General features: G+C 39.4%; 1 protein-coding gene and 2 non-coding genes across 3 annotated transcripts; 2 read left to right on the forward strand and 1 right to left on the reverse strand.

The window, feature by feature from the left end:
* Positions 1–222: 222 nt before the first annotated feature.
* LOC145992712 (thioredoxin domain-containing protein 17-like) lies at positions 223–8,787 on the reverse strand. The gene is made up of 3 exons (XM_083129096.1): positions 8,612–8,787; positions 5,475–5,556; positions 223–515 (listed from the first exon to the last, which is right to left on the reverse strand). Exons 1-3 carry the CDS (start codon positions 8,751–8,753, stop codon positions 368–370), a joined length of 372 nt encoding a protein of 123 aa, XP_082985222.1. The 5' UTR covers positions 8,754–8,787; the 3' UTR covers positions 223–367.
* Positions 8,788–10,329: 1,542 nt separating this feature from the next.
* On the forward strand, positions 10,330–10,403 carry TRNAI-AAU (transfer RNA isoleucine (anticodon AAU)). Its single transcript has one exon. It is a non-coding gene; the product is annotated as a tRNA-Ile (tRNA).
* A 1,298-nt stretch (positions 10,404–11,701) lies between these two features.
* On the forward strand, positions 11,702–11,775 carry TRNAI-AAU (transfer RNA isoleucine (anticodon AAU)). The gene has a single exon. It is a non-coding gene; the product is annotated as a tRNA-Ile (tRNA).
* The last annotated feature ends 520 nt before the right edge of the window (positions 11,776–12,295 follow it).

Genomic DNA, 12,295 nt, shown 5'->3' on the forward strand with positions numbered 1-12,295 from the left:
AACAAATTAAAATTGGTTGACCAGTGTTATTGATTAATTGATATGCCATTTTGATACCAATTATTGTGTCGCTTATCGCTTCGATGTGAAGTCTCCTATAATAAGAATAAAGCAAAAGAAATACCACAAATAGAATTATTTTACATAGATGATTAATCCCCATGGAACCAGCAGTTGAGTAGGGAATCATTTCTCATACTAGTCGTCAATTAACATTAAGAGTATTTTTCAAGGTTTTATTTTGCTCTACAAGTTGGTTGAAGATCTGTGGAATACAACTATCAGGTCTGAACAGAGAGACTAAAGAAGTTGACTCATGCACTTAACGAAACTATCTGCAAAGTCTCGTCTCTTTCCTCCCATGTCATTATGGCAATAGAGCCCTTATGGAATCAGCATTTGAGCACTGCGCTTGCTCCAGACGTTGGTGGGATGTTCCCCAACGTAGCAACGTAGGCATAGTTGTCAATTTCAGCTTCTCATTCTTACGGAAGATGCAGTGTGGATCTTTAAAACTGAAACAAGAATTAATAAAATATGAGAAACTTTGTATTTTTTTTAATTAAAAATTTTATTAACTTAGGTCGTCTTAAACAACTATATAGATTATTCTATACTATTCCTTTTAGACATTGGAATATCCACAACTTAAGCAATAAATCAAAGACAAGTATTAGCATCCAGTATGGGGCACGGGAGGGTCACAGCACTGCCACACACTCCCAACGGAAAGTGGATGTCAGCTGACAAGTGACATTTGAGTCCAAGGACAGTGCTCTTTTTTAAAATTTAAGTCTCTTTTCTGTCACTTTACACTAATGAAAATGAATGATGACTTGATTAAATTCATGATGAAATACTAAGAAACCAATTCCTAGGCAGGACTTCAACCTGGGACGATCTATTTGAGTGAGAAGAATACGGCTGTCTCTGGCTACATTATAAGAAATCATCAGCATTGTTCGTGGTCACTTGTCTTTATAGAAATTTTGAAATTTCAAAACGTAATATCAGGAAGATTAATGGGAATACACACGCGATGAATATACTGCATTGATACGCACGGCAAAGGATATAGGATACACTGTATAAAATATCTCGACAACGGATACTCAGCTACAATGATGGATAAAACTGTACAATTTTCTTGCTCGAAATATCACTTCAAGGATTCTTCATTGTAACAAAGTTTATTGACAGTTTCGTAAAGAGAAGTTTTTGGCTACACTCAATAACCACTTATTAACGAATAGAAAATGCAAGACATGAGAAACCATTCTATACATCCATCTGTCAGAAAATAAGTTTTCATTTGGTAGGAAACACGAGGGCCTGCGCTATACGTATCTGCGACGACCTTATATTTGGAAAAATGAAAACATAATCTTCCATTTCTCGAAAAATATCCACACTTAACACAACATGATCATTAATATTGCGTAATTATTACATATTATTATTGAGCACAAGGCTTCTCAGTTAACCACTGACGAAATTTGACACTGTGTAGAGATCATCAATGCGAAAACTTTTCTTGGTAACTTTTTTTTGCTATAGGTCTTTTCTACTCTTACGGCGGCCGGTCATGCATTGCAAAAGGTTTAACCTGGCACAGTTCCCGCCAAACCATAGATTTTCTTCTGCTAGCAAACTTTCCCGGTCGTCACGCGAGTGTTTTCAACCATTGGCAGAAGGCTTGGAGACAGCACATGCTTTGTCCTCTGCCTACCAGGGGTCGCCGCTTCCCTCGCGTGTCAGTTGTTGCCACGTTGTCAAGGACGTGAATGTTCTGGTGGTGAAGACATCTGTGCTTGCACCCCCAAATTACAGCTCGCAGCCCGGCCTGTCGCCACGTTTGCTCGCTTGCGCCGAAATCAGTGGCAACAACGTCCTGTAGACCAGTGTTCCGCAACCTTTTTCTACTCACGGCACACCCCAGACGGGCCTAGACTCAACACGGCACACCAAAATGTCTGTCCCCTCAAAATTATATGAATCTTAATATAATTACGAAATATTACGTCGTTTTGTAATCAGTTATTATTATTATTATTATTATTATTGTTGTTATTATTATTATTATTATAAAACACGAATAGACTTATGCATTTATTAAAAATTTACTAACTTTAACTCACTGTAGAAAATACACATTTCTAATACGAATTTTAAAGTAAATAACTCTACTCATACCTTCAATGTGATACTGCTTAGCTGCACACAGACGGCTGATTCGTGGCGGAATCGTTGACAAAGCAAGCCTCATTTCTTCATCGATGGATTTGAGTATCTCTCTCTTTGATGTTTTAATTGCAGTCAACGTCGAGAAGCCCAGTTCACACAAATAAGTAGTTGAAAATGGTAATAACACATTAACTGCCATCTCGGAGATAGCCGGGTATTCACTGCTTATCGACAACCAAAATGTATCCAAAGGCACTTCGAAAATTTTTTATTTCAATGTTCTGTCTGCTTTCAAATCTGCCAGTTCCTCTCGTAAGCGTAAATTTTTCGGAAGATATTTTGAATCCATACTGAATGGATCTCGAACCCAGTCAAAATCCTCAACGCTCTCTCCAAAATATTTTTTAAAGTCTGCTGCAAGAGTACTAAATGTTCTTTAATTATCTCCATCAACACCTTGTTATCGTCAGCAAGGGGCATACAGTTTGAAACATCTCACACGATCCATTTTCAATTGTCTGGATCCACAAGTTCAACTTATTAATAAATCTTTGAATCTTATCCATACTAGTCAGAATATTTCCGTTTCTACCTTGCATTTTTCTGTTTAGTTCATTCATGTGTACGAAAATATCGGAAAGATATGCCAACTTAGATACCCATTCATGATCTGCAAATAAATCCTCATACTCATGTCCCTCAATAGTCAAAAATGAAAGTACCTCCTCTTTAAGTTCAAACATTCGCGTTAACACTTTACCTCGAGATACCCATCGTACTTCTGTATGTAGCAGAAGTGTAGTGTGCTCTGATCCCATTTCTTGACACAAAACGTTAAAAAGCCGCATATTTAGGAGCCGCGATTTGATGAAGTTCACTACTTTTACTACTTCGTCCATCACAATTTTCAGAGGAGTTGGCAAAGACTTAGCAACAATGGCTTCGCGGTGAATGAGACAATGGTCGGTTCGTAAGTTAGGATTTACTTCGCTTACTTTACCCACGAATCCTTTCACTCGGCCTGTCATAGAAGCGGCTCCGTCTGTACAAACACTAACGCAGTCCTCCCATGTTAATTCATTACAGACCACATATTCATTAGTCGTACGAAATATTTCTTCACCGGTTGCTCGCTCGGGTAGTTCTTTGCAAAAAAAAAAAAAGAAAAAGAAATTACTTGCAATTACATCCCCATCAACATACCTTATGTAGGAAAGAAGTTGTGCGTGACCGCCAATATCGGCGGACTCGTCGATCTGAAGTGAGAACTTTCGACTGCTCTTTATTTTCTCCTTCATAATGTCTTCGATGTCACTGGACATGTCACTAACTCGGCGGCTGATTTTGTTAGCAGAGAGAGGAATTTTTGAAATTTCAGTAGCAGCTTCTGAACCCAGGACTATTTTTACCATTTCCTTACACTCGGGAAATTAACAACGTTTCTGCTATTGTGTGTGGTTTTTTGGCCTTTACGATAAGTTCGGCTACCTTATAGCTAACTTTCTGGACTTTTTACGAAACACGTACCGACGTAGTCATGAGCGTCACTTTTTTTTTTTAATTTTGTTCCAACAACCGACGAAAATAATTCACATCTTTACTTAACAGAGAGGAATATTTTGTTGACAAATGTCGTTTTAATTTACTGGGAACCATAGCAGCATTACTGAGTTTTTCACCACACACAACACACTCAGGGATTGGGCATGTTTTGTCACCACACCAAAAAACCCGTAAAATAAATAGTTATCACTATATTGCCGGTGAACTACTTCTTTTTTTTTTCGGGCTCGATGGTTTCACTACTTGCACTCGAGGACGGACCACTCCGTACAAGGAACTTATCCATATCGAAAAAAAGAAAATAGTAAGACTGGTGTAGCAATCCAATATTCGCACTACTGCAGAGCACAGCTGTGATAGAACTGAACTGAAATACTGTAATTGTTGTCTCACAATGTGTGGGTCCTTCGGGGAAGCAAAAGAGCAATAAAGTTTAAGAAGCGCCGACAAACAGGCAGAAAACAGCCATCCGTACACAAAAGATGCAGTGTTACAAACAAAGAACTGGCTTGAATATTGTATGATTTGTGCGGGCCGCTAAAAGGCTTGCTAAAAGTCTTACGCGGCTTTCTTTGCGGTGAACACAAAGCTTGCCGCCTGTAACCCATCAAACCGGCCCAATATTACAGGCGAGAATACATATAAGATGAGCAAACTATAACAATATTGAGTAAATAAATTACATTTAATTTCTATGAAAATATAACAGTTATCAGCAAGAATAAACAAGCACCTTCTTACTTAAAATCGACAATTAATTTCTTGCAATATTACAATAGTAGGTAAAAGTTCGCGTCACACCTTTCACCTTGTGACGGCACACTGGTTGCGGAACACTGCTGTAGACGACAGAGAAGGTAGTGGGGAGCGGGGATTACGCCGCAGGCCAACCAGACAACGGCGGTGGCGCCGAGAGTTACAACGCGGCAGGAAGAAGTACTACGTGAACCTCGTTCTACTGGCTCCTGCGTTTCTGATCGTGCTGGATTGGTCGCTCCGCCGCTCCCCACTTCCCTTGCCAGCACTAGGATCAGCCACCCCCAAGGCCGGATTAAGACGAAATTTGGCCTAATGCTGTTACTAAGTAAACTGTTTAACGTAAAATTGATAGCATTAACTTGAAATCTTCGGTGATCAATAAACACAACGACGTTATAGTTACGTCACAGCGCAAAGAATAATAGTAACTGTATAATAAGTAACGCTGTGTCTAGGCGTCCAAATTTCATTCTAAGATTTATCTTGAGGTTAATATAGTAAAAGAAAACTGTTCAGCTTTCGGAAAATTCTCGCCTGTTTCCATCTGGGTCTATTTCAGGAATGGGCCAAATGGTGAAGCATCAATAGCACCCACCTTAATCCGGCCCTGACCGCCGTAACAGTAGAAAAAACCTTTAGTTGAAGCCTTGTCTTAACATGTTACTACAGATTTATTGTTGCCAATGATATTTATTTTTCCGGTCGGATAACATGATGCAAGTACTCTACGAAAACGGATCATGCTAACGGAGAAGCTGACATGATGAAGCCCTGAGATTAACCCTTTCGCTCAATTCATGGTTTGTTGAAAGGTGTAAAACTATTTCGAAGGTATCTTTCTGGGTTTTAAAAAATGAACCCTTTTTTTCTCACCTCTCCAGCAGAATCAAGATTGAAATTTATATTATCTGGATATATCGGTAGCGACGATAAGCATTGCACACTCCTGAAGTTGAATAGTTACTTACAAAGTTCTGTCCCCAACGTCAACATATAGGTAATGGAAGTTGCCATCGTGATTCTTTAATACGTATTCAATCACAGGTTCAGCTGCAAGAGGATAATAATATTTATGGTTTCTGTTATAATAGGGGAACTTTACATATACGCACACACGCATTATAGGTTGAAGTTTTACAACACCATCAAAATTTTACAGCGCAAGGTGGCGTAAAGTAGAACTAAACGTTTTGACGCAACGAGCCCCCGAAAACTGCTTTTTCTATCTTCAATATATGCAACAATGATTGTTAAATAATAAAATAATAACCCGTGGCTCGACAGCCCTTTAAGGGCCTAGGGCGATCTCCCGATTGCAGTTAATGGGGTGACGTGGGGTCAGCATGTCGAACCCCCAGCCGTTATAGGAGATTTCCAGGTTCATGGTTACCACTGGCATTTATTGTTTCCGTCAAAAAATACAAACTTTTTAGTACGATATTGACAGACTGTGTGACTAATCGAAGCAAACACTGGCCTTTGGAGTGTGAACACTTGGTCACTGGGAGCAAATTACTGTTTTCGAAGCATTTTATCTTTTTCAGCGTGTTTTTCCGGCTGAAAAAAATTATCAAATGTGGTAACTATGACCTTTAGCTCAGTTTTGCATACATGCAGGATAGAAATTACAGTTTTTCAAGAACTTGCAGCTCCAAAACTAGGCGTTAATGCGTACAATTTGAGAGGGAAAAAATGCTAAGCTCTACGCACTGTAAATATTTGTCGATATTGCGCACTGACACCCTGCGTATATTCCTTTATTGTAATCTAGACATTTCTACTTAATAAATAATCGACTAGATTGTAATAAAAATCATGTAGCAGTAGTTTTGTATTTTAAATGTTAATCTCCTGTGAACATCTTTACTACAAATGGATCTGGAAATGGAATACCGTTTTGCACAGGTGCTCAAATTCAGGGGTGCCCACAGTGGGGTATTATGACGCAGGGTGCGCCATCGAAATTTTTGGGGGGGATTTATTTTTCAAATAATATAAAATTCAACATTTATATATTTTTCCAAAATATATGTAAAAATTTTACACCTTAAATGCACCATATTTAATCCATTAGATGAAGAAAAGAAAGTGTTTAAGAGTGTTAACGAAGGGGGGGTGGGGTTGGGAGAAAGATCCACCTCCAAAATATTAGGCCTTATTTTACACGTGGGTTCTGGGGGGATTCTGAATTAAACGTTGGGGGGACAGTATCCAACTCTAGGACTTAGATTATGGCGGTATTTTAGTTAGAGGGGGATTGAGCATTAAATTGAGGGGGTATCCAATTCTTGGGTATTACTATTGTCTTAGACTGTTGCGAAATTCTTGTGTGGAGACTGAGAATTAATTTTTTGGAGGAGGCAATATCCACTCTTTAATATCAACAGTAAGTCTAAAATTGGCTTGTAAATTATGGTGGTAGGATTGAGTATTAAATTTAAAGGGGGAGATAGGAAGCTTTTGATAAAGTGTTAAATCTTAGGTTGTCAAAGAAGTTCTGTAGTGGAGAGAGAGTTCGAACATTACATTTTTAGAGACTGTATTTAGTGACCCCGAACGCCGAACGTGCCAAAAGAGAAGCTGGGAAAGACTAATTAATTATCTCTGGATTCTAAGAAAGTATTGACACCCAATTAAATTAATATTCTTGAAAGCCTGCAGAGATGGATATAAAAAAATTTTTCCTCTCTTCGCTCGCAATAATGTGTTGCAACAATGCGTGTTCCTTTAGCGCTTTGCTGAGGTGAGTGTGAAGTTTTATACTATAGGTGCATTACAAGACATAAGCGATATTCTCGATATTCATTAATAACATCACTTAATGCTTAGTGTTGGTATACTGCTTGATTTAAACCAGGTGCATCATTTGGAACAAAAATATATCGAATCTGCATTTCTAACTTCACGTCACAGAAAAATTTTACTTTAACAAGTTAAATTTGCACTGAAGATAAAATCTACGTAATTATTGTTATGGGTTACTAAAGTAATTATATTTACCCGAAGAAAACGGCAGGGGGGAGATCTTTGAAAGAGGAACCGTATTGTATTATCGTGGGGATTATTATTACTTTGTGGGGATTACTATATGGTATGAGTGCGCGAATAATATATTTGGAGGGGGGATGCATAACATGATTTTGGGTGGGATTGCGCCATTGGCCTTGGAGGGGATGGGCACCCCTGCTCAAATTCAGTATTCGAACAAATAATAACTATGATTCAAACGTTAATTTAAATGTAAAACAGTAGCCTTGTCGAGTTGGCTGCACTTTTTAACACTCAGTGCAGTGCAGTGTCAGAGTGGTGCAAGGAAATTACGCTCAACCAACTAGCCGGAAAGCGGTGTTCGAGTTCAGAAGATTCAACAAATGCCTGTCTGCTGCTTTAAACGGTCATTTGATTAGTTAGCACGCACCACGTGACCATGCACCAAACATACCTACACTGGTCCGGAAGGTAGTGCAGACGGTGCAGCCAACTAGACGGGGCAAGTTACATTCTAGCAACAGCACCAACGTACTAAATTGATGCCACTCCTCTTAAAACAACGTCATTTGTTTCTATTGGATTTCCTTAAACTATGATATATGCAATTCTTTTGTTTTTAACGCTATTAAACTTGTTAAATCTACATGGTCAAGTAAATCACACATACAAAAATAACTAGAAATCGTTTAGCTTCTTCTTAACATCCTACACACCGTAGGTTCCAGGATCAAGTCCTGGATAGGGAGAGGATGTTACTTTGTGAATATCCTTTCATCAGTTCCATCTAATCACCACTCATCGTGGCGAGGTGTAAGGGGTTACCTTTCTGAACACACCAAAATATCAAACTCGGTTCCCCGCAGTACTCATTGGACTGCATTTTTTCGACTATAGCAAGGTTTTGACGTCCGGACTCACAGCCAGTATAATCCTCATTGGGACTTGTGTGTTGTTAATTTTTATCACAATTCATCCTCATCTTCGCGATTAGCCAAAACTGGCAGAAAAGCGAAGTAAAATAAAACAAATCAATCAATCAACCCCAGTCATTCCTGCGATTAATCTAAAGAAGCAGAAGAGCTACGTACAAAACAAGCTTACACACAATGTTCACCTGTAACGCATGCTGGACACCAACTCTTCCCAGCGGAATCCTTAGATCCACAGAAGAAAATTAGCAGAGGGTTTCCCGTCTTCTCTAGTTTTTCTATCAGCTTCATGCATTGCTCGTGACCCTCAACAGCGTGCCTTATCATCTTAAAAGTTGTCCAATATTTGGTGCAGGTCTTAACGTACACATAACCTTATATGCAAGTTACTCTGGGATTTCCAGCAGTAAATATTATTTAAGCACATAGAGCGTTTGCAGAAGTGCAAATACACTGTAAATCTCATTTCTTGGCATCGCTGCTGAGATTGCTGTTTGGTGTCGCCATCTACAACGATGAAGAGGATTTATAAAGACGGTATGTGTCAACAAGCTGTGCACTTTATGTCGCTAATTGATGATGCAAAAATTATTTAGGTGCGAGGTGCTTATAAATATCGTCTGAGATTCTTGCTTCCAAAAAGGGGGATAACGGAAGTTTCTAAAAGGCGTCAAATCGAAATATCGTGTCCAAAGGAGGAATTAATTGACATCATAAGATATGAACGTGTTAAGTGAGAGAGTCAAGAAGCAACATAGAGAAAGGCGGAAGAAATGAGGCAGAAGAAGATAAATAAATACAACACAGAGAGAGAGAGAGAGAGAGAGAGAGAGAGAGAGAGAGAGAGAAAGAGAGAAGAAATAAATAAGCGACAGAAAGAGAGGGAGAAGGGAAATATCGAAGCGACATTTACATATATATATATATATGCAGTGCCGGATCTACAACCCGCAAAACCCCGCAGTGCGGGGGGCCGCCGACGAGTAAGCCTTTAGGGAGGGCCCTCAGCCATTGACATAGTAGAGGGTTCCTATATAATAATCCGTTGCGCAACAGCCCATGAAGGGCCTAGGCTTACCTACCGACTGCCGGTCTCCCTCCCACGCTTTCCTTCGTCACCTCTAAGCGTGGAGATCTTCAACCAGTATTGGAATAGTCGGGGGGTCGGCCCGACGTATCCCCAGCCGTTATAGTAGGTCTCCGTGAGCGGATTACGCTCACTCACTCGGAGCTCCCCAATTTCCTCACGATGGTGGGTTGCCACCGGCCCTATACGTAGGCCGTATAAATTCCGACCAGAGCCGGATTCGAACCTACGCCGTCCCGCAGCGAACGATCTCAAGACGAGTGAACGCCTTAACCCGCTCGGCTACGGCTACGGCTACTCTTTCCCAAGTAGTCGACTGAAACGCAAGTTAATTTTCAGATTGCTAATTCCCAAGGTATAACATGCCTAGGCAGATGTGTCTTGCATTTTCTGTACTTTTGTTATTTCAGTCGCTTTGGTCTCCCCTAGGTTAATCACGGCAATAATGAGGATTATTTTTTAGACAAAGATGATAAACAGACACACAGGAATAATCACCCTCGCAAAAAAGCCAGAACTCAGAGTCTGGAACCTTCGACGCGAGGTGTGTTTCTTGTTCTAACTATATCTGTGTGTTTTCGTTAGACTCATGGTATTTCGTGAGTTGATATGAATAAAGTAAATAAATAAGACAAGTGGGTGGAAGGGACTGGAGAATCGTAGCTGCGGAACCATTGAAAAGATATCCATCGCCTAGATAGAGAATCTCTATATCCCCTTGTGATAAAGAACTTATTAGAAGAATGAAAATACAGATTAAACGAACAAATTTGATATGTGTCCTTTCGTCAAAATGCCTAGAAAACTATATATAGTGGCCGGTTAGCTCAGCTGGTTAGAGCGTCGTGCTAATAACGCGAATGTCGTGGGTTCGATCCCCTCACTGGCCAGGATTATAAATCTTATCTTTTTCGATATGTTGGATGTTCAATGTAAAAATAATACTACGAAGTTGTGTATCATATCCAAGTTACACAATGGAGATATTACTGGTATTTTTAAGAAGAGAATTTTAATCGTTAGAGCGTTCCTTACGCGTTATCCTAGAAATGTCTTCTTGATACAACTTTCTGAAATCACAGAATTTTTTTACTACCGTCAAGAAAACGTAAAATTATTTCTGTAATGTTATTTTTCTGATCCGGACTTTTGCATGATATGGTGATAAAGGGATGTCAATAAATAAAAGAGCGTTGGTTCACTCCCTGTGACAGTGATATTCTCGTGAGCACTGTGGAATCATATCGGCAAACTACGGCGGAAGTTGATTGATTTGAAGTTATTTGCAAAGAATTATGCGTAGACCCACACACAATTTTCGCATAACCCCACAAACCATTTGCGGAAACGTACCTTCTTCAGTTACAAAAACACGTGTTTGGAAACACTGACCGGAATTACGTCATCACACACAGGCTACATCCACCTGGAAGTAAATGAATGTACAAGAGCTTTCGTGCATCGGTCACACATTTATATCGAAAAATAGATGATTTACCGGCAAAATTCAATAAACGATGCAAGGAAACACTTCCCCGAACTTCCACAAGTATAAAGAAACTGCATTCGGTAAGTAATTTCTCCTGTAAATTTGAAGAAATCTGTTTGTCCGATACGAGAAATTTACCAGAGGTAAGATCCTCCTTTGAAGGAATACTCACGTCACCGTCAAGACGTTCAAGAACAATTTCAACCCGAACCAACTCGTGTTGCCAATAGATTTCATTTATTCACAATATATCGATTCTTAACTCAACAAGTGTGTGACTTTTTAATCAGAATTGTGTGTGACTCCATTTTACTGGTATTTCCATTGTCACATTCTTTTCCCATTGACATTTATCATCAAGGTAAGATTTTTAAGAATTTAAAATTCCGTGTGTTGAATGGAATTTGTGAATTTTAGTGTCTTTTAATGTTGATCTATCAAGGTGTTAGGAGAATGTGCATGTGTTTATGAGAAACAATTATATGGCGCGGAAAAAAATTGTCATGTTTCAGAAAAGTGCCATTTCTACTGCTAGTGCTTACTCTTCAAGAAACCCTGTTTCAAGACAAATGATTTTACGATGGATCACATGATTTGGAGACAATTTCGTATTACAGAGTATTTTTTGGAGTGACTTCATTATCAAGAACTGCTTCAATTCACATCGTTAATTTGTTTTCTAATTTCTCTTCGCGTAGTGGCCCGTTAGCCCAGCTGGTTAGAGCGTCGTGCTAATAACGCGAATGTCGTGGGTTCGATCCCCACACTGGCCAGTTTCGTAAATCTTATCTTTTTCGATATGTTGCATGTTCAATGTAAAAATAATAGTTTGTCTCGGGACACATGATCAATCTCGTCTCGTCTCGAATTTTTAAAAGCCTGTCCCGTCTCGTCCCGTGGGCAACACTACTGGTATTTTTAAGAAGAGAATGTTAATCGTTAGAGCGTTCTTTGTGCGTTATCCTGGAAATGTCTTCTTGATACACCTTTCTGAAATTACAGGATTTTTTTACTACCGTCAAGAAAACGTAAAACTATTTCTGTAATATTATTTTTCTGATCCGGCCTTTTGCATGATATGGTGATAAAGGGATGTCAATAAATAAAAGATCGTTGGTTCACTCCCTGTGACAGTGATATTCTCGTGAGCACTGTGGAATCATATCGGCAAACTACGGCGGAAGTTGATTGATTGAAGTTATTTGCACAAGACGGGTACGTCAAGGCACTCACTTGGCCGGTTAGCTCAGTTGGTCCTAAAGCAGTAATAAAATAGTCGACCTCCGTGGCGAA

Source organism: Lepisma saccharinum, chromosome 9 (genome assembly GCF_977018435.1).
Source record: "Lepisma saccharinum chromosome 9, izLepSacc3.1, whole genome shotgun sequence".
NCBI classification, from domain to species: domain Eukaryota; kingdom Metazoa; phylum Arthropoda; class Insecta; order Zygentoma; family Lepismatidae; genus Lepisma; species Lepisma saccharinum.

Bases quoted from the DNA above. Each gene is read 5' to 3' on its own strand.
- LOC145992712 (XM_083129096.1), bottom strand. From the start codon at position 8,753: ATGATAAGGCACGCTGTTGAGGGTCACGAGCAATGCATGAAGCTGATA. The intron at 5,557-8,611 runs GTGAACATTGTG...ATCCTCTTGCAG, and splicing joins GTGTCCAGCATGCGTTACAG to CTGAACCTGTGATTGAATAC. The intron at 516-5,474 runs GTAAGTAACTAT...TTCTTGTTTCAG, and splicing joins GACGTTGGGGACAGAACTTT to TTTTAAAGATCCACACTGCA.